This window comes from Dermacentor andersoni, chromosome 8, assembly GCF_023375885.2.
Source record: "Dermacentor andersoni chromosome 8, qqDerAnde1_hic_scaffold, whole genome shotgun sequence".
NCBI lineage: Eukaryota > Metazoa > Arthropoda > Arachnida > Ixodida > Ixodidae > Dermacentor > Dermacentor andersoni.
Window position 1 is genome coordinate 115,574,923 of NC_092821.1, and position 26,454 is coordinate 115,601,376.

A 26,454-nucleotide genomic window follows, 5' to 3' on the forward strand; every position below is an offset into this window, starting at 1 on the left:
ATTGGCACGTAAAAGTTTGGGGAAAATGACACAATTTGGTTACGCATAACCAATTTCCAGCGTCAAGAGAATACCTATGAGAAGGCAGCGCCGCATCACCACAAAAGCTGTGTAGCCGACGCCTTGACCATGACTGGAATCGTATGTAAAGCACGTTGGCGGGTCTAATCAGCGGAACACAAGTGACCCTAAGAGGACCTTGGGGCTACAGTTTGAGAGCAGCGCATAATCCTGCGCATAGCCTCAAGTTAGGAACAGTGTCGATGCTGATGATGATAGTTATGATGATTCCTTTATTTGGGCACGTACCCACCACAGGGGATTTGCCGAGGATCGCGGGCATAATTAAAGCAAACAGTGATTATACGAAGAAACAAAGGACAATATAATTATTAAGAAAAGAAATAAAAAAAAAGGAATTGTGCTGCATCGGTGAAAGACGAAACAGTTTGATTGATTGCGCATTCTCCTTTGCGTAGCAGAAGCTGAAGAAGTTAGCTCGCGTGCTCTAGCACGAGATCGTTTCGTGTTCGAGGAGAACGCATCACTGCGGACGCTTTTCGGGTCCCATTCAACCAAACCGCGTAGCGAAAAGGATAGAACCATGCCCCGACGTCATTCTCCCGCGGGCATTGCGGCGGAACGCGCGTCGCCGGCAGCGCCAGCGACCAGCAGCGGCTCTTCACCGACCAGCCCGGTGCGGCATCGCTGGTCAGTGGAGGTCGTCCCACCGCCAGCCACGTCACCACTGAGCAGCAGCGGCAACTCTCGCAGTCCGCAGCATCACCTCCCGCCGGGTTCCGAGACGACCAAGTCACTGCCGCCGTCCGACGTCGCACCCTCGGCTGCGACAGCAGTCACCGGCGGCAGAAACAGAGCTAGGCCTCTTCCTCCTGCGAGCACTCTACGTCCGCAGACGACGGAGCTCCTTACGGCTGCCTCTCCAACGGGCAGGGAAAACGGTCCCCGTGTCATCCTGCCGTACTACCTACGCCGCGGGTGGGGAGGCGCCAGGACTACGGCGCCGATGAAGAAGGCGTCGGTGATTACGAACCGGGCCTGCGCTCAGAGGTCGCGAGAGCACCATTCGTCCGTGCTGTTGGACGAGAGCGAGGAGAAGAAGAACAGAGAGGGTAAACAGACCGAGCCCACCGTCGATGCCTCGCGTCGGTCGAGCCAACGAGGACATCGAGGCAGCATCCCCAGTGCCGCCAAGAGCAGCACGTCTACCTCCAGCTTCCACCCGGCACGCCGCAGGGCTTCGTCGGGACAGAGCGTCCTGAGCGAGGAGGTCATGGAACGGCTCCACTCCCTCGTAAGCATCCTGCCACGGTCATAGTGTGCCTTGCCTCAGAGTGAATCGGTAACCTGAGTTATTTAGGCCCGTTTACCTAGTCAGTTCTAAACTCCGCTTCAAGTTCCGTGCATGCAAGGTAAATTCCTGGATGTTTATCGTTCAACTTCTCGGACTTGCAGGCATCTTAAATGACTACTGACATGAATTTTCTAACTTCTAATTTCTTTTTTTAAATCAGTATCGTACTCCTCAGAAACCTAGATAAAATTCGGCAGAACCCATCTGACGATGGCTGTCGACAGTAATGGATTTAGCATTGAGTGAATATAGCGAACAAGTTATTGCCACCGTCATGACGAGTTGTGCTTCCTAAGAACACTCAACGCCATCTGTCGGCGCTGCCGCGAAACCTGCACGGGGCCCTCGACATGCAGGGGGGACCAGTGCGTACGAACGCTGAGAAACGCGTCATGCTGCAGCTGGGGGGGGGGTTTCTTTAAGAGTCCACCTAATGGGCTGTCCATCTCGGCCACTGCTGATTGGATGCAGCTCTTCGAGAGAGGACGAGACGAGCGGCCTTAGCCAATCAGCAGCGGCCGAAATGCGCAGTTCACTAGGTGGACTTTTACAGAATACCCCCCTCGGCTTCTCTCTCACCTTCTTTTCCCTGGATACGCTGTGCCATCTAGTGCCACTGCCGAGACGTTCGCGCGTGGTCTTTGTGATAAACGTGGCGCGCCGGTGCGTGTAAACGCTGAGAACTGTACCCTCGCCGGCCGCAAATTCAGTGCACATACTCACTGACCCTGGCATACCCGAGGTTCAATGAAAACGGGAACGTACCCCGCGCACTTGTGGCCCAGCTTGATGAAACGTCCCGATTGCTGTCTTTCAGGAAACTGCGCGCGACGTGGGCTCAGTTCCGCCCAGCATGCGATAAACTTAAAGGTCGTTATTTCTCATTGTGGGGCGGCAAAATCCCAGCGGCACATACCCAATTGCCCAAGTTGGGGTCAAGGACGCTGATGAAAAAGAGGCCCAGTGACCCAACATGGTATCAAACAGGTTCACTGAAGATCAGCACAGACTGAGTGGCATATACCAAGTGCTCCAAGTCTGCGTCCAACGGTGTTATTGAAAAGGGGTGCATACCCATTCCCGGAAATACCGTTACCCATGCCTTCGTGAGAGAGGTTCATTGAAGGGCGGCAGATATGTAAACATTGATATGTATTTGTCGCTGACCCATGATGGAATATGACCACTAACCCACCAGTACGTCTTAAGTGACCCAAGTTCTTTCGACGGTTGCTTCTGAACCCCGTTCTCTTAGCACAACAACACAGTGTGCTTCCGATTTGACCATTGCCTACCCAGGACCTAGGCAGGCATGCAAACGGTTAGAGGCACAGATAGACAGCCCCCGGGAATTGCTTGAAACACCCTAAGAGCTGCCGGCTTGACTTGGAACGAAAAGTCACGAGGCATTTATTACGTAGAAAGCAGCATTGTCATTCGGCTAGCGCTGTAGTTCGGGTAGTTAAGGTGATTGCGGCATCCGCCACGTCAACGCCTACGGGCGACGCCATCGTCTACTTAGGTGGCCCTCACACCGACGACTGGCGGCTGTGACTGACCGTTGTCCGACACACGCGCAGGCGGTCGAAGGCGCCGACAAAAAAGTGGACAACGCCAGGTGCCGCGACGCCCCCTGGAGGGCCTTTGCCACGTGCGCCCTCGCTGTCGTCGTTCTTGTCGTCGTCCTAGGCGCGTACATCGCGAGCCACTGGTCGTCGAACGCCCAGAGGCTCGGGCACGACTCGTCCTGCAACAGCGCCGGTTGCCAGCTGCTGGCGAGCAAGGTGATCAACCGCCTCGACGCGAGTGTTGACCCTTGTGACGACATCGAGGCCCACGTGTGCGGTCTGGTCAGGTGGGAGAGCGACCTGGTCACCGACACGGCCACCGAGGTTCTGCGCGTCTGGATGCAGCGAGGCGCCGTGCACCTGGAGTCCAAGAAGAGGCCGGACGGTAAACATTACTGTCCGCTAAAACAACAAGATACCAGTCGAAGGTGTGCTAAAAATCCGAAGAACTTGTACAACGGAGGGCGCAAAGCTATAAAGCGTATGCCTGGTACACTTCGGTAGCACTATATTTGTTTGGGTGGCTGCTGCGCGATGAATTTTTTTCTGTATCAAAAGCTTCACTATCGACGAACCCTCATGTCAGCTAACCGGTGGCATGTCAATTGTAATAACCCGTTAAAACTAAAATGCCAATGATGACTTGGCCATGTTTCACAGAGCGCCACGAACCCGAAACGCCAACCAACCGGTCTCTCTCATCTTACTGCTGTCGTGCCAATCTTATTCCAAAAGAGTTATATGTAATTTAAGCTTCACACGCGCACATAGAACATCGTCGGACATTAGCCCTTTAGCTGGCCAGATGAGAGAAACCCGACCTGGAGTGTTTTTATTGCTTTATTTCTTCCTAATATTGTGCAAATGCGTACCAAATAACATATGAAAGGGTTTCTCTGAAAACTTGGTAAGATACAGCGGGTCGAAAATGTTGTTGACCAGCTTGTTAGAGAAAAATGCATGGTCCAAAACTTATGTTTGCTACTTGCTTTGGCATGTGTCTTCTTGAGATGCACCTCTATGGAGAAAAAAAAATAATTGATTCGTAAACGAAGGAAAGAAATTTCCCATTAGCGATGATATGACCATCACGTCCGCTAAGACGACACTGACGAGGTCTTCGAGTTTTGACACCAGAACGTCTGCTGCTGCTCACGGTCGATATTTTTATGACTACCACTGTTGAGCAGGTACATAAATTAAGGTAAATTGAAAGGCAAAAGTCTAATATTTGCTTTTCCATAGCGTCTACAGATATTTTTATAAGGTGAGCAATATTCTTGAGCGGCTAATTAAAATGGTTAAATGGAGCCATCGAACTCCGCAGCGTAGGATCGCGGAGAAACGTCGTGCGGTGTATCTCGTACGTCGTGCTTGTTACGTGTCAACCTTTTTTTTTTTTTTCACGCGTGCGAAACTGTGTGTTGGTAGCCCTTCTGAAGCTAACGGAACACGTGATCAGTGCACCTCGAACCGTCTCGTGCAGCGGCGTTCTCCCTCTACCACGCGTGCATGGCTCCAGCCGAGGAGAGCCTCTCCGAGCTGAAGGCTTTCATGCGGGACAGGGGTCTGCTGTGGCCCACGTACGGCGGGTCCCATCTCCCGGCGCTATACGTACTCCTCGACCTTCTCATCAACTGGGGCGTGCCGTTCTGGTTCGAGCTGAGCCTGCGTCGGCTGCCCAACGACACGCGGTACTCCCCCCTGTTAAAAATTATAGCAGCATGCTAGCGCATAGGAATATACAGGGTGCTTCAGAAGATGCGCTTGAAGATTTTTTTTTTTTTAGTCGTGTGTGAGATGGGGTGACATATATGCATTTCCGTTAGGACTAATTTTATAGCACAGACTCGTAAGCTTGATGTGAGGTGAGGATTATTCAAGTAATTGCGAAGGAACTAACATTTTAGAAGTTTCCACTCGTGGTAAATGGACTCGGGACTTCCTGTGTGTGCACACATCTGCATTTATGTTGCACATCCTCGTAATGAATTAGAATTCGCAAGAAAAGGAACTTGCTTGATGCTAAATGGATGAAGTCTTCTCAAATGTATGCAACTCCGGCCATTTTTATTTCTGGCTCTACTATCACACTTGCAGTACTACCATACTACCATACTATTCAAGTAATTGCGAAGGAACTAACATTTTAGAAGGTTCCGCTCATGGTAAGTGGCCTCGGGACCTCCTGTGTGTATACATATCTGTATTTCTGTTGCACATCCTCAGAATAAATTAGAATTTGCAAAAAAAAAAGAAGCTTGCCTGATGCCACACTTTTGTATTTCTGGCTCTACTACCATACTTGCCGCACCCGTAAATGCTGGCGCGAAATTGTCGTCTGGCAATTTCTTAGATGAAGTCCCACCCCACAGCCAACTGCACTCCTCCTTTTCATCGCGACGCGTGAGTGTGTCGTCCTCTAGCGGCAGTTTCGTAATCGCGACATTGCAGGAGGCGGCGGTTGTCGGTCTGGGACAGGTAACGGTTTCGTGAGGGTTGGCGCCGATCGCTGCATTTTACGAGCAGCTCCCTGTAAAACAGTTGTCGTTGTTTTATGTTCTTGATCAATGCACTATCGAAGAAAAAGCGATACCAAAGGCAAGGCATAAAAGACGAGTGGCGGTGGAACTTTAGCATAGCGATCAATTATAGCTTCAAGTGGTGCAACGGAAAGAGAGGGAGAGAGTTAACAAACACCTTTAGTCACTGATTTCCGCATGGCCTCCCCTTTCCAAGAAATCATAGGCTTTAGCCGCGTCGGCAGCCTTCGCTACCAGCCGACGCTGGCCTGTGAAGCTGCAGCTGGCTAGGGCTCTTGCCCAAAGCTCAGGTGGGCAGTACGTATTGGGTGTGCTAAATGGTGATTCTCTACAGCCACCTACCACGCGGAAAAGGCGCCCTGGGTAGCACCAAAATGACGAAGTAGAGAGGACATGCGGCCGCTAACGGCATGGTTTCTAGATGGGTGGGGAAAGGTATTTGCTCGATGGGCTCTGAGAATGGGTTCCGGACCTCTGGTTAGCTTTTTATACGGAGTTCGTAATTTTCTGCTCTGCAGGTGTACGCTTATTTCCACATGAGGTATGAGGCGCACTGGTACTTGGAAATAGTAGGGCAAGACGCATGAATCACACCTTTGGTGCAGGACCATGCTTGTTACTCAAGGGCAATAGGGAAAATGCGCCCAAATTTTTCTTTCAATCTTATTGGCTGTTTAATGTAAGAAAAGCAGTGTTGATGTATCTCGCAGGTAGCCAGTGCTTTTTATCATATGCATTTCAAGAAATTAGAAAATGTTCCATTGTTTTAGATTGTGAAATATTTATTTATTTGTCAACCTTTTGTGTATTTCGTGTAGCAGAGTATTTTATTTTTCGCGATGTAAACGGGGGGGGGGGGGGGGGGGGTGATCCTGGAGATGCCGTAATCCACATATGTATGCCAATACGACTATTTACAATTAACAATAAAGACTTCGCAGGTATATGCCAATCGGAGCAACTCCTGCATCAAAGATAGTGAAGCTGCATGAGTGGGTTACCTCACTCTTTGGAAGTTCTATAGTCCGTGACCACACTTAACGCTACAGTGCTAAGGGTCCCCCGTGTCGCCTATATTTTGGCGACGGCGTCAGGCGTCCGAAAATAATTTCGGACCAAATTCCGAACCACTCGAACCCAACCACTCTTCCACCACAAAAGTTTTTCATAGGTTGTCCTTCATTCTTTTCAAATGTTTTCCTCAGAATTTAAAGAACGGCAGCCCACAAGCAAGAATAACACACCAACAGTGCACATATTTAATGTTGTGTCTTCTCAGTGCGCGCTTAACACCGTGCTTGCTAATTTAATTAGAAAAGAAAGTTTTCTGCAGTTTACGCGGCCAATAATGCAAATATTCTTAACGACTAATAGACATGTTGAATAAATTGCTATCGCAACCAAACTGTCAGCTTTCTGTTTTCATGCCGCCCCGAGTACGAAGACTGGAGCAGACACGGAAAGAACAAGACCACGCGCTGTCTACCGAACCTGCTTTCTTTTCATCTGTTAGCTATGTCGGAACATTTAGAGCAGATAGTTGACGGGCTTTCTTTCTCTCTCCCTGGATTTTCATTGCGAAATAAAGGCTGCTATGTTTCATATCGATGAGATTTTCGCGAGCTGTGAAATGCCTTTGGCTTTAAGTAGGCGTTTTATTTTCTATCAATAACGCGTCATCTGCTAGTCAGCGCGATGTCTTGTGGTTTCTGCGTCCTCTTATAATCTTCGTTCTTTTCGCTGCAGATATGGTGAAGCAATACCAAAGTCACCGAATTTTGCGTTACGCTTTAAAAGTTAACTTCTTATCCCAAGCAGCCTTCTCCAATCGCTATCGGTTCACTATGTGGTCGTTTTCGTGGACGCGCTTCAATAACAGACTTGGGCCACTGTGTAATCAGGGCTGTTCCCGTGTGTTTATGCCACTGGTTGTCTGACGCTCTTCGACGAACCCCTATGACACCGAATTCCCGCTAGGCAGGGCTAGGCGGCGAGTGGAGTCGTCGCCATTTCCCCCGCCACACTCAGTAGTGATCATCGCGTAAATCTCTCATCGAGCACGTGTGTGTTACTGGTGACCGAAAACGAGTGGGAGAGAGAAGACGCAGGCACCTACTGCTCGCTGTGCTCAAACGGGATCCACTCGCCAGGCATTCGGCCTGCGGCTTCAAAGCAAAGCGGGAGCGTATTGCATGTAGCGGGAGCGTGTTGCAGTTCTACCGAGGGACCATATGCTGTCCGCGCAACACACGGAGCGTGACTCTCCAGGTTACTCATCCCGAAGGTAGTGCAGCCTAAAAACTTGGTCCTTTCGCTAAGAGAGTGGAGTCTCAAAATGGTGGCAAGTTCCAAAGGGTACTGGGTGCTGGGTCTGTGACGCTTTACAAGGGACCCCTTGTACGCCACCTTGGGTCACTTGGAATCAACAACAACGGCAAAAACCAACACCATGCGCTGCACTCCGCGTCCGTTCACAATACGTCGCAAAAGCACTAACCTTGCGCTGCCAAACAGTCATTATTCATAAGGGCCGTTCTCTAAAGCAACCGTGGAATGCTCCGCATTTCGTACATGTTAGCAGGGGTTGAGTCTGCTCAAAACTCATTTGACGTCCTAGTTTTGCCACGCCCGTGACTACTGGGGCTTGAAATTACACGCACGCTAAGTATCGCTCTCTCACGCTCTTTCGCGCCACCCGGTGTTGCAGGTACAGCTTGTACGCCAACCGCGTGCGGATGAACAAGTGGCGCCGCCAGCAGCAGGTGTCGGACGACCTGGGTCGCCTGAAGGAGTACGCCGACCAGTTCTACGACGTGTACGGCGCCAGCGAGGAGGACCGCTCTCACGCCGACAGGATGCTGCAGCAGGAGAAGGACATGCACCACGTCATCGAGCCGCCGGGTGTCGAGTACGCCACACCGCCGAGCTATTACACATTTACTCACATTTACCCTAAAGGCGCTCACGGGCGTTACTTAAGAAGAGGCAGGGGAGTGCGGATCACGAGTGCAAAGCAATCGAGGCACGAGAATTAGAAGTACAAGACAAGGGGCAACGAACGAGTTTGTAAGTAGTATAAGGCACTAGATGTGACAAGCAACAAAGTTCAATACGTGCAACACAGGACTGGTTTGCCGAGCGAGTTCTTAATCCATCACGAAACATTGCCCTCCACTCTGGCTAGCGCTCTTAATCCCGCCAACGAAATGCTGCAGAAAGTGTTCGCCGCCGTTGAGCGAGATTTGTTCATACTTTCCTGCGCGCGTGAGACAGCACGCTTAATAATTTAATTAGCAAGCGATTCCTCACTGCAATTCCAGTGCCCGATAAAACAACGTGCCTTACTTTGCGTGATTAAATATTCTGTTATCACTATCAATGCTAAGCCAGTCAAGCGAAACTGCTACTTTTTTCATGAAAGATTAGTCAAAAATGTATTTACGGAAGTATGTACAAACGTCTTTACTTTGTAAATACATGTCACTGTACTTGTTGTTTCTTAATACAATTAATTTGTGACCACTCCCCTCTTTCGTGCCATGTCGCCCTGACGGTATTTAAGTACGTCACAGGGATGCAGCAAATAGAGTCCACGAGATGACCGCTCTTAACTAGTGTAACTGCATTCCACGCAGAACTTCCTACATTACTTACATTGATCGGTTTGTTGAAGAACTAAACAGCGTCCAATTAAATGCAAATGCATACAGGCGTATCAAAACTGCACGCAAGTTCTGTCGTGCACCTGAGACATTTGATGCACACGATGCTGCACAAAACTGTACATAACGTTGGCGTTATTTTGTATGTTGACGTGGTCAGCGTGAAACAGACGACGAAAAAAAAAAAGTGAACCACTTCAATTTGTCTTAGAAACTTAGCAGTACGTGGCCTCCGAACGCTAGGAGCGCGGGAGGACAACGCATGTGAAGCGCCGAGCTATATCAGCGGGTCAAATCTTTGCACCTTGCCCAAATTACCTCCAAAACCCGACAAGTGGGCCGCGAATACGCTCAGCAGCGCCAAAAGCCATGCATAGCCAAATATGCGCTAAAGGAAAAAAAACCGCGAAGACGCGCACTCACCTGCAAACGCCCACCACCCCTCGCGCGCGTATCAACCCATTACCGCACTGTGAACGTCCCCGTTTCGCCACTTGCGCGCACTTGATCACGTGACGTACAACATTGGGAGGTGCAGGGGGACGGCGCGCTTCAAGCCAACGCCGTTATCGGCTCATCCTCACACGTTACTCTTCGCGCCCACAGCGCACGGCGCCCGGGGAGCCATCTTATCTTGCTTCACACGGAACGTGCCGGCTACGCCGACGACTTCAATTCGGCTGGAGTGTCCATGGAATCGCCATCCCAATAAAGAAGTCGCAATTACGCCCGAAAGGCGAAGTATCGATTGCGATAGCAAATTAGTGGATAGCTAGCTATGCGATGTGAGGATAGCAGTTTTATTTGCCGTATAAACTTACAAACATGGGCATACTAACTAAATTAACAAGCATGGTGTCACGCGCACACAGACAAACAAAGAGCACATTTCACTCGATGACCGCGGAAATTCGCTGTCATAACGCTGGGATGAGGAAGCGCGGTAGCAGCAGCGTGTGAATGGACCTTTGTGCTGCCTCTCGCATCAACGTGAATTAAGCGGCAGAAACACAGCGCGCGGCAGACTCTGACCCCGTCACAGACGGATTTCACGATAAGCGGCCTGGTATAGAACACGCACCCCCCAAACTCCCCCCCCCCAGCCCTGCACGCGACGACAGACTGCGCACTTCCTCCCCGCTTTCCTCCCTTGTGTCGGTGACATGGAGCCGTGGTCGCCGGCTCACCCTGGCACGATTTCACCCGTACATACAGCATGCGGCACCCTTTGACGATTTTATCGCCCTGGGACTTTATACGGAACCTCACGGCGACGGCGGCGACGACAGCGGAAATGCACCTGGAGTGTCCATATAGTTGCTAGTGCAATAAAAAGCCTTTTTTTTAGTTAACCTCAATAATAATATTTTTTATATGGCGCAGTCACAGGATCAAACGTGGTACCCTGACGGAGCTCCGGGTGCAAATAAGCGCGGCAGATTCATTTACGCCCCACATCTCGAGCCAGACCTGGCTGCGATTCCTGAACCACATCCTGCGGCCTCACAAGTTCGTGGCTGAAGACTGCATCCTGGTCGATGACATTGGCCTCAGTCAAACGATGAACGAACTCTTCAAAAACTTCAGGTTTGTAAGGGCCGAGCGATATACGTGCTTTAGCAGTAGGCCACTGAGGCCAGCTTTTTAAGCACGTCTTAAAGTTGTAATGGCTATCGTTTCATATACAAGGTGTTTCAGCGAACGCTTGCATTTTTTTTTAATTGCCTGTTGCACTTGAAAAGAAGTAAATCATTTAGGACTCTCTGATGCTACTGTATACTTTTGATACACAGTTTACATGCCGGGTGTAGAACACGCCTCCCCGCCCCCGCTCGATACCCTCCACCTGGAACCTTGCGCGCGATGGAAGATGGCGCGCTTCCTCGCCGCTTTCCTCCGCAGCGCGCGCGCGCGCGCGAGATTGAGTCACGATTGCCGCTCGCCCTCGCACGCTTTCACTCGCACATGCAGCATATGGAACATCACGGCGACGGCAGACGTGCACACGGTGTGCTCATATAATTGCTATCGCGTTAATAAATAATGAAGGTATCCTCGCAGCAACCAGGACCTACTGTACACACTGGGCTGGTGGTTCGCGCAACAGTTCTCGGTGATTGCCTCGCTGGACGGCGGTGTCGCTTCGTACGGTAGCGCAGCGATGGCGGCGGCCAACCGACCCAGTGACTGCTATGCACTCGCCGAGAGCCGCTTCCGGCGGCAGCTCTTCCTGGAGAGGGCGCATGCATCGCTTGGCACTGCAGGCATGCGGCAGGTCGAGCGCCTTCTGAGTAACATTCGCAACACCACGATAAGACTTTTGAGGTACGCGCTAATGCAACATCAATGCAAACAAGTGGAGTTCCTCGTTAAGAGTTGCGGTACAGTTTGAGGGTTCGATAGCATAGTGTTGTGGAGTTCTTATTCGCTGTTGTGTAAACGTTAGGGCGTGTCCTTCTAGATCATAAATGCTACTATGTCCGCGCTTCCTACGACTTCTCGTTAGCTATTTGCGAGACCGACTGACGTTTTCAGTCGTATACAAGTCTGCACTGCCCTGTAATAAGCCGAGTGGAAGATGTTGCGCTGCTCATAGCGAAAAATGTAAGCAAATATTAGTCAAATATTCGCCACGAGCCATTCGTCGTCTCCTAAATTTTTACTACGCACGTACCACACCGTTTGGTCTTGTTGCTCCTCTTAATTCTTGTGAGGTCTCCAGCGATCTTCTCTTACACGAGCAATGGAAGTGACGTTTATAACAACAAATGCATTCATCCTATTTACTTAACCTGCTCGTGTCAGAGCCAAGCTACGCACCCGAATAAGGCTCATGAGCTGCAATGTCCTTGTTTGTGTTGTTCCTCCCGTGAATGTTTTGTACATCCGCACTACTGTAAAACTGGAAAATTGCCACCTTTTCTAAACGCTTTTCGTGCCATTAAGCTCGAATTACTTTCCTGCCCCGGTTATCTTCGGTCCTCGGAAGTCGTAATTTGTGTTAACTAACCACAGGATTTTAAACAAGCTTAGTGTTGGTGTTATTAACAGAGATGTATTATTTGCGCTCGCTAGTTTTATACGAATAGCGCAGCCGCCTTTTCCTACTCTCAACAGCGGGTGGATGCTGTTGTATGCAAAAAAATAAAATGGGATAATTCTTATTTCCATAGATTTCCCACTCGCTACACTTCAATAATACGGATAATCAAGTTCACACCCATAAAACCGCTTTCACAGGTAGCCTCGTCTGACTTCGAGCAGATGTGATGCTTTCCTTTTTCTTTCTAGTTATCATTAAAGAAATGATGCTCAATTAATTACACTCCTTGTTGTGGACCGGTAGTTCTGTATGCCTACCCTCGGCCTTCTTGAATGCCCTGGCTTTGCGCAGCTCCCTCCCATGGATGGACGTGCAGTCTCGCAAGGAAGCCGTCGCCATTGTTGAGGCAACGGAGTTTGAGGGATGGAAGCCCCACCTTGGAGACAACCGCGACGATGCAGACACTCAGGAAAAGCTGCAAGCAACGTAAGTTTCAAGACGATAGACCTTCTAAGCGTCTGATGTCTCCGGCATTCTGGCATTAACAGCCAGTCTTGCTGCTGACTCCTGGCGCGTTTCGTCAAGCAAACATTGTCCGCCGCGTCACCGTTGTGACACCTGTTTAGGGCGAGGTTGGAACCGATAAAGCCCAATAATAAAACACAAGGGACAGTGTCATTGGGTATGTCGTATATCAGTAGAGAAAAAAAATTTTGGCAATGTGCAACAAGGTACAAGGAAACGCATGCCAGCAGAAAGCGTTGCGGCGGCCCATGCGCAAAATTACATCCCTTTATTGGGCCATGCAGCGGTGGCGTAGAGGTAGAGCATCCACCTTGCGTGCAAGTGGACCGTGGTTCGAATCCCGGCGCCGCGCAATTTTCCCCCGGATTTAAAAGAAATCCACGTGTCGATAAAATTGCATAAACAGGCCTGGAGTGCGGCCTGATCCCGGTGACTAGAACCGGGTAACTCACTCCATCACCAGAGCAGGATTGGCCACCCTGGTGCAGTATTTGGCCACAACCTCCTTTTAAAATACAACAATCAAACCCCGGCCCTCAGTCCCTAGCAGCTGGGAAGCAACTGACCACGGCGGCGGTCAGACCTGGAATCTCAACTGCCCACTCCCCTGACGCAACACCGGGCGCGCTAACAACGCAGAAGATGTTCTTTTTCCACCGATGGGCTCCGTCGAGGCACGCTTCCGCCGAGAGCGAGAGCGAGGGTTACGTGGCGTCGCGGCGATGCCCTCTCCCCTGACGAAACAGCGGGCGCCATAAGAACCCAGCAGGTATTCTTACGCTGTGTAGGGTAGCAAATCGGACGCCCGTGTGGTTGACGTTGCATCTCCCCTTCCCTCATTTTTCTCCTCCTGCGTATTAAAAGGTTTGACGCGTCCAGAGTTCGTTGCATGCAACAATATCTGCTACTAATTTTATAACAACACTGCGGCTTAGTTCGGAGCGCGCGTGCCAGGTGTAGCACAATTTAGGGCCTGCAGCCGTCGTTCGCATGCTGTATTGGCGAACTGCAGCTAGAGCAATCTGTATCACGATTTCTGCCCCATAAATTCTGTATAGCCACTGCCACTAGCTTTTTTGGCCAGTCACGTATCGTTAGTGGCACAATAAAAGTTACATGGCACGATAAATTATAGAGGGAGCTCTTGTCGCGCTTGGAGCTCGGTAGCAAAAAAAAACTTAGAATGTATGAATTATACGGCCAAACTTGGTTATCCTTGCGTATCTCGTTACATTAAGCCAAAACCGCACTTACGCCCCTAGCATCGGCATCAGGTGGCGCTTGATCGTCGAAAACGCGACCATTAGTCTTTTTGCTGAAGATGCAAAGAGAGATATTTCTAGTGACCGCACCTGCCATTGCTGACACCTATACAACGGCCTGCGAGGACGCCCAGAAATTTACTGGGGTCCTGCTTTGTTCACATGTGAGTATGGAGGCGTTTTTGAAGTGGACATAAAAAATTAAAGTATGGGGTTTTACGTGCCAAAACCACTTTCTGATTATGAGGCACGCCGTAGTGGAGGACTCCGGAAATTTCGACCACCTGGGGTTCTTTAACGTGCACCTAAATCTAAGCACACGGGTGTTTTCGCATTTCGCCCCCCCCCTCGAAATGCGGCCGCCGCGGCCGGGATTCGATCCCGCGACCTCGTGCTCAGTAGCCCAACACCATAGCCACTGAGCAACCACGGCGGGTAAGTGGATATGCAGCTTGGCCACGTTTCGCCCAAGCACTCAGGCGCGTCCGCCGATATCTGGCATGTACAGATTTGGGCGCCACAGTGCCGCTCGCATCGCGAGACGCGCTTGGGAGGCGCGTACTGATTACAGGAGAGGCAAGAGTGAAGACATTCAATTGATAAAGTGCTTGGTTTGACAAGGGCTTTTTGTGCCGCAGTAATCTTGTCACACATTTTTGAAGAGTAAACCCGCATACCTTAGTCCTGCAGTGGGTATAAGTGCACAATTTGTGTGTTCGCTCAGTGCTGTTCGGGACCATGGTCCGGGAATTCCTGGGAGGGGAGGGGGGTAGAACAGTCAATACGACCCTGCCCCCCCCCCCCAATCCCTTGAGGATGTCCATGGCCCTCGCTAGCCTTTTATTTCAAGTGCAAATGACAAAATAGTTACGCCAAAGGTAGCCAGTCAAAAAGGATGTTTTGAAACGTAGGAGCGAAACCTTCCACTGACGTTGTAGCCATAAATGTTAAGTAATGAAAAAAAAAGTCAGATGCCATCCCCCTGCCTGTAGCAAGATGCTACAAACAAAACGCTGCTTTCTCGGAAAGAAACTTTTATCCTGGTACTGAGATCAAACCCGAGAACAACGCCCTGTTGGGGTGGCCGCTCTACCCATCCGAGCTAACTATGAGGCTAGCACATCGCATTGCGAGGACGAAACAGTCGACAACTCGTAACACAGGCACACAGAAAACTGCAAATGAGCTTAGCGGAAGCAAGCCTGGTGTAGCGAGGTTCACGAGTAGAAATGATTTCCTTTCATGGATTGCCTTTCCATTCGGCTTTCTTTTTTTTCCTTCGTGAGCCTTTATTTATGTTTACAGGCAGCTGCTGACAACGTACATGTGGTTTCGTCTTTCGAGAATGCTTCGCGTTTTTTTGAAGAAAAAAAAACTTGATCCCGCCTAAGCAGGCATATCCTGGGTTCTGTTTAAGGCACTTTCCAAATCCGCCATATTGTCAAGCCCGTCTTCCTGTCAGCTTTTAGGATCACGGGACTACTGCGACGTGTCTAACACGGTCAAAATGCCAACATGGCGTAATTCGCCAGCGCCCCAAATAAGTAGCATTCAAATTAATGACCCAGGTCGTGCTCCATGTAAATAACAGAGGCCGATCACGAGGGACACAGTCTTTTGCATGTATGTGCCGGAAGCAATTCCAGAAGGCAGGCATACTTTATAGTCGCCGATTTCATTACCTTGACCAATATCGGCACCGCTGTGTCCTTAGCCCATGCAATTTTGAGTGCGAAAACATGGGTCTTCTATATCCGCAGGAGCTCAAGCGACGCAGGGAGCAGCGTCTGGGAGACATTGCAGGCCAGCACCACAGAGGCGAACGAAACCGCACCCGTCGGAGACCGAAGATCTGACGTGCGTCTGGCATCACCCATGGCGCCGTTGCCACGAATCGGTGAGCGAGAGAAGACGCACGCGTCCTCTCGCCCGTCTGTCGTTCGGAGCTGGATCGACTCGGCGATCAGCTATAAGCGCCAGTTTCCCAAGTGGCCTCTGGAGGACTCCCTGCTTCACCGGCACCTGTCGTACACCACGCTGGTACAGTACGACTACTGGTGGAACTCCGTCTTCCTCCAGATGGGAGCGCTCGCCGAACCGCTCTTCTACCTGGACGGCCCGCCATCAGCCAACTATGGAGGTCTCGGCGTCGTGGTCGCCAGGCACCTCTTCAAGGCGTTCGACTACATGGTGAGTCGATGTAAACACAAACCGTTTAGCTTGTCCCTTCACAAATACATGTCAAATAAATCGCTGCTGCATTGTTTTCGGTGGCTGTCATATTGTATTATCGCAAAGAATGAAAAACCAATACGGGATTCTTTGTATCCTCGTATCACACTGACGAACACAGAGGTCGAATGCAGCCGACAGAAAACGCTTGTCGAGTACTAACACGTAAATACACTTTAAAAAAACGTAACCTAATAGGAACATGTTACGGGACCGCAGCCGCACGAACGTCGCATCTGCCGCGTCCTGTTAGGCGCTTCAGCGGCTCCGAACCCGTTTCACAAGGGAATCATATTTTGGGGCATGATAACTAGTTCCATTTAGGGTAACTGATGCGGTGGGTACCGTTATTGTCTGGAATAGGCAGGAGGCCCACCATACACGCGTATCGCTAACGCAGCATTAAAACTTGAATAGAACTAAGGTTTTGCTCGGAACTTGCGCGACGACGCCACCGCGCGGAAGAACACGGCTTGGCACACGGTTGCCTGGTTTCTGTGGTAGTTTTCGATGTGCGTTCAGTGGCGGCTTCGTGCCGGGTTTCAACAGTTGTCGCGTTTTTCGCTGCTGCAAGATCTAGCCCTGCAGTGTTATCGATTTTCCGACTACTGTCAAGGGATTGCATAGTATGTTCGACTTGTATTCTTTGTTGTGTCAGAAAGGTGTTCATGTATACGAACCGTGCACTGATCCACTGCCTGCCGGTGCGCCTGCCTTTCCGTGTGGAACGCTTCCTTGCTATAGGTCAGTATCTTAGACCTGATGCGAGTGTTTTGTGACTTTGAGCCGTCGCCAGTCTTTCTGGGCATGCAATCGAACCACGTAGCTTGCTCTATCGCCCTTAGGGATCTAAAATTTGTCGCCTAATTGCCGGCCGGTACTTGCTTGTCACTTCGTCTAGCCGCTCACAGAGCCGGTATATGTATTTGATGTGACTGTGCGGTGGCGATTTGCACGGTGTGTCGTTGCGCAAGCTTGTATCGGCGTTGAAGGCGTGAACATGTTAGCTGCGTATAGAGCACCTCGCAACTGCTCATAATAACGCGCGAAAGCATGGCCAGAGGTGCCACCAGCGCCTTACACTAGCGCACCGGGGCTAGATTACTCGCGGCCAGCTCGGGACGCGTTCGACTTAAGCTGGAAATAAATTCGCAAGTCTCCTGCGCTTATCGCAGCACGATTATCTCTTGTTCGGGCATCGCACATCGTTTTGCGACGCTGGCGGCAAACGAGGCGCTCGTAAGGCAGCGCTACTTCGACAAAAACACCCCTCGTAGCCGCGAGCCAGCCGGCACGGATCAAATATCTTGCTTCTCTGATTTTCTCATTCATCTTGATATTTTCCTTTTCGCACATACGCAATGCGGGCGTCCTTGCGCACGAATCGAGGCGTAAGCGAGGAGTGACTAAGCGGCATGGCACGCATGCGCAGTGTAGGGAGCGCAGTTGATTATCGTGACGTCATGTGCTAGCTGTCGCAAAGAAAGACGACGAGGAAGTGGCATGGGAGTGGACATACGCCGAGCGTTTCAAAGAGCCGACGGGCTTTGGAAAGAGAGAAGTATGCATGGGATCGTGGCATAATGGTTAGAGAACCGGGCTGATGTGCTCTCGACGGCCGAGGCTCGATTTCATTGTCGGTCACACTTACCAAGGCGAAAGCCATAAGTGGCTCCTACCCTCGAAAGCCTGGAAAACGTGGCGGCGCAGAAAGTCACGTGAGCTTGCCTCGCACAGACACGCGCTGCTGCCACTGCTTGCGCGTTCGTTTTCTTTCCCAGGTGGCTCCGATGCCGCTTAACAAGGCAAAGATAATTAAGATAGAGTTCATTCGGGCACTCCAACCCTCGAGCTTACGTGGAAGTGGAACCCACGACGTTTGGTGTTAAGCAGTAGTAAATTTAGACGCAGTTAGTTAAAGTAGCATCAATTAAGGCCCTCGAACCCACGACATATGGTTGCAGAAACCAAATGTGAGTTATAACGCATTCGAATCAGAATGCCAAGTAATGTAATGAGTATCTTGAGCACGCTGGCTTTCGCTTTCTCCTCTTTGGTGTGGGCTAAAGTGACGGTCAAGTTTGTTTGTTTTTTCTAGTCCGCGCGGGGCTGCATAAGGAGGCTCCATCCAGACAAAGACGAAATAGAGGTTAGTGGGTTACTAGTGCTTTCGCACTATAATCGGCAGCAGTATATTTTACAAGTTGTATCCGCAATTCACACCAACACGTATTGGTGTGCTCAATTGCCCTTACCCTTATTGTACAGATAGCATTGCCTGTAAACAATATTGCTCAAGAACATTAACACGAGGAAGATTTATTGGACGAGTATCTTTAAGGCTTTTTTATCAATGTACCTAATTTTGACTTCTCCATCAGAAAGACAACATCTCGTCTTTCGTTTCCGCACCGTGTTACATTGAAAGTGTCGCTTCTTCCTTGCTGAAATTTGGCAGTTTCAACCTAAGTTATCATAACCACATTATTTCTTGCATATATAAGAAACTTTTCATTCGGTCCATCACCAGTTATACCTGTTAAGAATGCAGGTAGACATATAGTTACTCGTGCTGTTCATGCGTGAATACCATCATGGCTACACATATTTGCGTTACTGTGTGGAATAGCCTAGCATCTGTGCCGATATTTGGATACATAATCCTGTGTGGCTGCTGGGATCTGTGTGTAGCTTAAGTTGTATAGTTGCAGGGGCTGGAACTACGTGCCAGGCTTAGTAGGTGATGCGCAATAAAGCTGTAACTATAAGTTAGTTGTCACAATTGTTTTGCATGGATGTTTTCATTTGCGTTTGTCGCCTGCCTATTTCATATTCATACCCGATACCTCGTTAGCACATCCGACGAAGAGAGCACATGCCAGCAAATGAATAGAAACAAAGCAGCCCGCTTGGAGGGTCTGGCGGCTTGCGCAGAAATTGCGATCTGCTAGACGAAATTGATGAAATGGAGCTCTGTGAGTCTTTTTTATTATTGCTTGGTTGACTTCACGTACTGAATTACATATCATACTTTTTATTCTCAGCTCCTCTGACGGCCAAAGATAGGCTGTTCGCGTTTTTCAAATACAGTACAACTGAAAACTGGCCGGCTTGTGTTTTTTTACTAAGACTATTCATGTAACCTTTATGGAGTATCAATTATTACTGCATGAAAAAAATTTCTTGTGTTAGACAGAAATGTAAAAAGCTCATCAATAAAAGTTGAGCTCCTGATACCCATACAAGAACCATAATGGTGGTTTTATTCATAATTCTGGCTAACATATTTCTTTTCCAATGAACTCATGACCGCATGAGTTCCACTTTAAATAGGCTACCTAACAGATGGCTACAACATTGCGGAAACCTGTGTAACACAGAAGTAAAGGAGTCACACACACGAGAAGCTGGAGCAATCACTGGAGTTGCGATTCGTTTCCTTCCGTCTATTTATGTTGCATCACTTTATCTCGTTCTCATTATTCATCAAAGCTTCTGTACAGTGCAGCAGCCGTACAAATTCATTACGGTGTCATTACAGTTACGACATTTCACAGGTGGTATCACTCATGCGCCAGTTACGATTCCGATTCTGAACTTAACGATTACATTTATATAATTGTTTACCGATGACACGGCATTGACAACGCCGACGCATAACTAGGTCTTTAGATGTTCTCGTTCCTGGTGCGGCATTGGCAATGTTGGAAGGTACTACGTCTTCAATGGCAGTTTCTTGTGGTACGGCATTTGTAACGATGGTAAATGAGTACAGCTTCAGAGGTTTTTGCTTGTGGCGGGGCATTGGTAATGTCAAGGAGCACTACGACTTCAAAAGCAGTTTCTTGAGTTACGGCATTGGTGAAGTTGGCTGGTAACTACGGTACTATGCATCATCGTGGAAACTTCCTGGCATCAAGAGTTTTGAAAGGTGACTGTTTGGGCATGTTGGTAGGACATGAATGCAGCTTCTTGCGCACAAGACGAGAACGAAGAAGAGGCTTACGCGTCACAGATTCTGCTATATAAAACAAAATAAAATAAGTATGCGCCCTTGTGTCTCAGCCTCTTCGTCGTCCTCGTCTTGTGCGCAAAAAGCTGCATTCAAGAGTTTGTAGGTTGTTGTACCGTAATATGTGTTACTTTTCTTTACAATGTAGTATCATGTCGAACGTTTTAGGTTCTTATGCCCTAGCATCTGTTTTACAAGCCACAATTTGCCTTTGGTCTTCAACCTTGAGCGAAGTCGTGTCAGGTGTGGTGCGTAATCACTGGCTAAGTCAGTAGAAGTCGAAAGAATTATTAAATACATTGCCATATGAAATTAGGCTATCGGTGTGCATTAAGTATACCTGTTGTGTTTTGAAGTTTTACGTAGCATATCTTTATTCTCTATGCAAAACCGTGCTATGCTTACATGCACTACTTAGACCGTCATTAAATATATATATGTATATATATATATATATATATATATAAATCCGGCGACGAAGTGACGACGAAAGTTGTACCTAGGGGAAGAGACAAGTAATACCTTACTTTAAAAATTATCGCTGTAGTTTCTTTAACTATATATAAGCCTGTAACACCCTAAGAATTTCGTAAGCGCGGTTTGCAGCGCCTCGTATCTCTCAATTAGCGCTCGTAATTGTTCGAAATGAAATAACAAATAACTTCAACTCTTTGTGGATTCCGCCGAAGCCGTATAGTCGGACATAAGTGACAGGCTCACGAAGCACGGCACATATGCCATATCATATGCTACGGGAACGTGCGGACGTTCGCAATATTTCAAAAGAAAGCCAGGCGTCTGCGGAACCAAGTCCACGAACGCGAGGAGAGCATGCGAGGATCGCGTTGTTTCGCGCCTGCCTGGCGAGGAAGGAATCCTCGTCTTGGTCGGTGCGCGCGGTACGGTATTTAGGGGAGCGAATCCGGTCCAAACGCTGTGAAAGAACAAAAAACAACCCTAATTGGCGTTCTGCTTCTTTCTCGGGGGTGTGTTCACTAGCATGGCACGCGGCTCGACGCCAAGCGCAACCAGCGCCAATGGATGTCCTACTCCAGCCACAAGTCGTACGAGCAGAAGCTCGCCTGCGTGAACGACAACAGCTGGACGATGGCGCACGTTGCAGCGATCGAGATGGCGCACGCCGCCGTTTTCGGAGCGGGAAGCGGGAGAAGCGAGGAGGCCAAGCAGCCGAGGACAAACTGGCTTCCAGGTCAGCGAGAGAACGTCTCGCCGGAGATGCTATTCTTCCTGGTCTACTGCCGCACCACATGCCAGTCCAAGTACCGCCACCGCCCTAATCAAACGAACTGGCAAAGACCCCGCTGCGGCGAAGTCCTGAAGCATGTGGCGGGCTTCGGCCGCGCATTTGAGTGCCCCGCCGACTCTCCCATGGTGTCGTCGGTGCCTAAGTGCTCGTTTTTTGGCACGTGAAGAAGAACGTGCCTTGTGTTTGAGGGCCTTGGTTGGCTGTGGTGTGGGGAAGTTGCGATAGATTTGCAAGTGAATATTTACATTTTCATATTGAGCGTTTCCTAAGCTTTTAACTTTACTGTAGAAGTCGATTACCTTTTTGTGTCTTTAATTTGCCATGTTCTTTTCCTTCCTTTTTCTTGAGAAATCCTCGGATGCGCTCTACTTTGCGCATTTCACCTGTCATACGTTTAAATGTTACTATACATTTTTATTGCTTGAGTCTTCTTTTAAATCGTAGGAAGGCTAATCATGACTTGTGATCCCGGATGGAACCTTTCAAATGGACGTTGTCGAATATCCTCTGGGTGAAACTATTGTTTTTCACCGAAATTGTTTGCCTGATTTGCTCAACCCACTTGCTTCCGCGTCTTGAGCAGTGAGCAACACGGTACATGTGGGGATCTGTTGTGGAGTTCTGAACTAGCCACTTGAAGCAAGGCATACGTACCGCTAGTGCTTTGTTATATCTATTTCATGCATGACACATTGAGGCGGCCATAGATAGTATGCATTACCACTAGAGTACACCGATGTCTTCGCTGGCCAGACCATCTTACGAGTACCGCTTTACTACGATAAATTGACTCAATGAATAGCTACGCTACTGCAAGCAGCCAGAACTCAGTGGTTCCTGCGTTGCTCTGGGTCTCAAGAGTTTTTTGCATTTCTTGATGTAGCCCACGCATTCGGGAATTCGCCAGCATAATTGTGAACAAAAGTGAGAATTTTATTTTGCCTTTTCATTTTATTCGGTGCTTGCACAAACTGTAGAATGACTGACTTTATTTTTGCGAAAGCGCTTATTTTCTCGGATATTCTAGGACGCTTAAAATTTGCTCAAGTGCTATAAAATGTATGTAATTAGTACGGGTAGCTCTTAATATAACTCGCTGGACGGTGTTCGGTGGGAGCGCAAACTGTGGGAAATATGCCATCTTGTTAATTAAAATAGTGAAACATCCGTATATGACATTATGAACATTGAAATTTCATATCGTCTTACGAAATTTCGTAACCCAAAACATGGTCGAGGCTGCACAAATAAAGCTGCGTTGGCAATAATATATTTAGCAAGGTTTTATATTCCCGTTGTACCCGTTGTAAAGCTTGCTCGCATAAAACTTAGCAAGTACAGAAAGGAAACAACCACGTCCCAGAAGCACGGAAACGATGACTTCATATGTCGTTGTCTTGTCTAAATATGTTCACCGACTGGCGGCACTGTCCATAATTGGCGTCAACAGTACTTCCTCGCGTGTGGCGAAGTGTTTTATATTATTGTCTCGAAGATACAGTTTTATAGGTTTTATCAGAAACCGAACCACTGGAACAAACGAAAATTTGGTCGCCAGTGGAGTCGCCAAGCTGTTCAGATATATTTTTACACCGTCTTTAGGTTTACCAGCTGTGATTTGGGGTGGAAGTAAACATTTTGAGTAGCAACTACACAACATGAGGGTAAAACCTACGTCTGTTCTCGTGCTATTCAATCTAATCAGCCCAACATCATTTACTATTGGTTATTGTGCGTAGGATATCGATTTCTGTTCCCTGTAACGGCCATTGCAAAGTCGCAAGGCCGGTGTCGATGGACTTGCTATGAATTTTTGTGTTCTCTAGTTGCGGAGGAACTTTGCTGTTCAAATAAAGGAATTGCTATACAGCATGCCATTTCATCTTAAGGATATCAAATACTTTCGTCCAGGTCAACCGATCATTTCCTTAAATCTAGCGTTCATGTATTTCACACATACTTGAACGTCCGCACAAGGGCTAAAACTTCCTCTTAAAGCTAAAGTCTGCCACGGCTCGCCATTGAACCATCGAGCGCCTCCACTCTTTCAACCAGAAAAAAACGATATCAAAGCCAAAAAATTGAAAAGTTACAAACAGGTTTTGGGGCATCACGTAGTAGGCGCTTCCGCGAACGTGACCATCAGAGAGAAGCTGTCTTTGATCTCTCCCCCCCCCCCCCCCCCCCGTCGCTTTGTGTGGGCAGCTGTTCTGGTGGACTGGTTTATATGTAACTGCCCGATATGGGTTCTCATGAGGGTTCGCAACATGAGCTGATCCTGGAGGCAGTGAAACATCACAGCACCTGCACGCCTCGGAGCATTAAGCAATAGAGGAAAACCATAAGCTTCCCCAGTAGCATACCTCAGCAGGTCTAAAAAAAGCGAGCTCGACTTTGACAGTCATCTTCGCATGATTTCTGCGCAATTTTTATTGACTTTATATCTGCTTAGACTTATGTTCTCGCTTATGCAGCGTGCGTATGGGTTTCATCAAATGAAGTGTAATATCTCTCTCGGCTGAAAAATTGGCCGATAAGTTGAGCAGCCTGGTGAAAGATGTTGGTGGGTGAGCCAATGAACCAAGGCGGTAAAACCGCGGCACAGGCGTGCAATAATGCTCCCTCCCACCGAGTGCTTTTTGTACATCAAGCTATTTATAGCAGTTCCTGTGATATGGTAGCCTTCGTCACGACGAAATAAAGTGTCCGTTTCGCTTACTGGAAATATAGCCGAGTGGAGATTGGTGCTTTGATGTCACTTATGGCGAGATAACCCCTCACCGCAGCCCAGCACTGGTCGTTGACATCGTCCAACTGGACAACTGCGTCGGCGCGCATATAGCACACGGCTCCCTGACGCACAACTCCCGAGAGTCGCAGGTATTCGTAGAAATCCTGGAGACGTCCAAATGCCAGATGGATAGCTGAAGCTGCATCTTCCACGCCAACTGAAGCTAGCTTGGCAACCTCCTCCGGCAGCGCACTGGGACGAAAGGGCAGCTCCAGCGCACAGGCACAGCATCTGAAAGAAGCGTGAAGTCAGTGTCACCGAAAGGGTGCAGGGTGCGCCGTTTGCAGGATACTATTGCTTATCCCTACAAGTCCACGTCTCATGTGTAGGGCTCGCTGCCTAACTTTAGCAGCTTTGAACGGAACACACAAAACAGACGCCTTCGGCAGCTTTCAAGCCGCAAATGCCGTCACATGTAGCAGGTGACACGTAGTTTTACCACTGAAATCTGTCCGGCTCATAAGCGAGCAAGGGCCTTGTGCTTCACTAAAGTACTACCTGTGCTTGCGTCAATTTGTCCCAGGTAGCACAAAAGAGATACTTAACGTTTTCGTAGCGTTTATCCAAGACGATAAAAACGGGTTAAAGAAGACACGAATGAGAGAACTTCGGCGGGAAAACGTCGTATATCTCTGCTAATGTCCGGCTTAATTACTTTCTTGAGACGATCTAGAACAGGTCTGCAAGACGTATTCGAAAAGCTGGTCTAGAAATAGGATTGGGAAAGACACAAGTAATCCCTTTGGCAAAACTATTCGTAACCAATTTCTAAACGTTTTTAGGACGTTATCAAAAAGCTGGTCTAGAAGCGGTCTTGAAAGGTTTACGATCATCTGAAGCTAATTTTCGCGGGTGACGGTCGCGATCAGACATCGTTGTTCAAAACACGCGTTTAGTTTCGCCTCACGCGACTGGCCTATGCCGCGCAGACGTCGTCAGCCGCACCCGTTGGCACGGCCTAGGCCAATCGCGTGAGGTGAAACTGATCGGGCGTTTCGAACAACGATCTCCAATCGCGCCCCAAATGAGTAGAAGCGTCGGTGTTGACTGTAAGAGCCACGGCGCAGTGCCAAGCACTGTTCCCCGCATGGCCGGCGCATCCTCTACCAAGTCGCACGAAAATGAGCCTGTTAGGAATAATAAATCCTTAATACCGCCTTTAGTAAGCTACGATGCTTACAACCACAATGGGAATGACATCCTGCAAAGAACAAATGGCCACGTCTGGGCAGGTGGCCAGACCAAGCCCTTCATGCCAAGAGAGCATGAAATGAGAACATTGTGACAAAGCAAAAACACTTTATTAAAATGTAATGCTTATGCAAGGTTCGAACAAACTGTGTGAGAAATGCAAATAGAAGTAAAGGTACATCAACAATGACAAAAGTCGCCGAAAGGATTCGTAATGAACTCGAAAGTGAACATTCACTAGCACATAAACAAAATTCCAAGTACACATACAAAAATGAACAGAAAAACCTGGAGTGTACTAAAGTGTCTAATTTATCATAGTAAAGTGCACGTGCTATTAGATGGACTAGAGTTATGCAGAAGTGACATCAGAGCGAATGGAAGAAGTAGATTGAAAAATGCAAGAGTATGAATCGGATGGTAACTGCCTCCAAGCAATGTTACCTATCAGCTAGAAGCTTGAAAAGAGCACAAAAAGAAATACCACCGCATACCATTCCTGTGACAGAAATAAAAAAAAATGGGAACAATGCAAAATTGGAAATATTGCCTTTAGGATATATCAAAGAAGGTAATGGCGAGAAAAAATAACCATACAACAAAAAAGCAAAAAGTGAGATTAGTATAGAATACTTAAACGGGGGATTCAGTGTAACAAGTGAACACTACTGTAGTGCAGCGAACGATGAGACAGTAATGCTGCATCTTGCCACTCCAGAACGTGAGAAATGAATATGCAAGCCTCATATTAGAAACTTACATAAACATGGAAATAAACTGGAATGCACTGGAAGCTGCATTTGTGTAACAAAGGAAGCAATGGTCATAATAAATAGTATGTGTTTTATCTAAAAAGCCCTTTACAAGAGGCAAAGTTGTACCTCTCTGGCAAAAACAAAGTTGCAACGAATAATTTGCAAACTAGCAAATACATTAATTAGCACATTGACATGTCACACTTTGCGCACATCTCCAGTCTCCTA

At 48.5% G+C, this 26,454-nt stretch overlaps 2 protein-coding genes and 1 long non-coding RNA gene across 3 annotated transcripts; all 3 read left to right on the plus strand.

Moving 5' to 3' along the window:
* Positions 1 to 604: 604 nt before the first annotated feature.
* On the plus strand, positions 605 to 4,674 carry LOC126529448 (uncharacterized). The gene is made up of 3 exons (XM_050177044.3): positions 605 to 1,315; positions 2,956 to 3,328; positions 4,430 to 4,674. The coding sequence occupies exons 1-3, from the start codon at positions 605 to 607 to the stop codon at positions 4,672 to 4,674; spliced, it is 1,329 nt and encodes a 442-aa protein (XP_050033001.2).
* A 3,488-nt stretch (positions 4,675 to 8,162) lies between these two features.
* On the plus strand, positions 8,163 to 16,401 carry LOC126529447 (uncharacterized). The gene is made up of 4 exons (XM_055069457.1): positions 8,163 to 8,394; positions 10,532 to 10,735; positions 12,543 to 12,677; positions 15,739 to 16,401. The coding sequence occupies exons 1-4, from the start codon at positions 8,222 to 8,224 to the stop codon at positions 16,370 to 16,372; spliced, it is 1,146 nt and encodes a 381-aa protein (XP_054925432.1). The 5' UTR covers positions 8,163 to 8,221; the 3' UTR covers positions 16,373 to 16,401.
* A 350-nt stretch (positions 16,402 to 16,751) lies between these two features.
* LOC129384229 (uncharacterized) lies at positions 16,752 to 23,366 on the plus strand. Its single transcript, XR_008611975.1, has 2 exons — positions 16,752 to 16,954; positions 21,222 to 23,366. It is a non-coding gene; the product is annotated as an uncharacterized lncRNA (long non-coding RNA).
* The last annotated feature ends 3,088 nt before the right edge of the window (positions 23,367 to 26,454 follow it).

What these genes read in the sequence shown, in the direction of transcription:
- LOC126529448 (XM_050177044.3), top strand. Translation starts at nt 605, where the DNA reads ATGCCCCGACGTCATTCTCCCGCGGGCATTGCGGCGGAACGCGCGTCG. An exon ending in TGGAACGGCTCCACTCCCTC is followed by an intron (nt 1,316 to 2,955) that starts GTAAGCATCCTG and finishes ACACACGCGCAG; the next exon opens with GCGGTCGAAGGCGCCGACAA. An exon ending in GTCCAAGAAGAGGCCGGACG is followed by an intron (nt 3,329 to 4,429) that starts GTAAACATTACT and finishes CGTCTCGTGCAG; the next exon opens with CGGCGTTCTCCCTCTACCAC.
- LOC126529447 (XM_055069457.1), top strand. Translation starts at nt 8,222, where the DNA reads ATGAACAAGTGGCGCCGCCAGCAGCAGGTGTCGGACGACCTGGGTCGC. An exon ending in ATCGAGCCGCCGGGTGTCGA is followed by an intron (nt 8,395 to 10,531) that starts GTACGCCACACC and finishes TATATGGCGCAG; the next exon opens with TCACAGGATCAAACGTGGTA. An exon ending in GAACTCTTCAAAAACTTCAG is followed by an intron (nt 10,736 to 12,542) that starts GTTTGTAAGGGC and finishes GGCTTTGCGCAG; the next exon opens with CTCCCTCCCATGGATGGACG.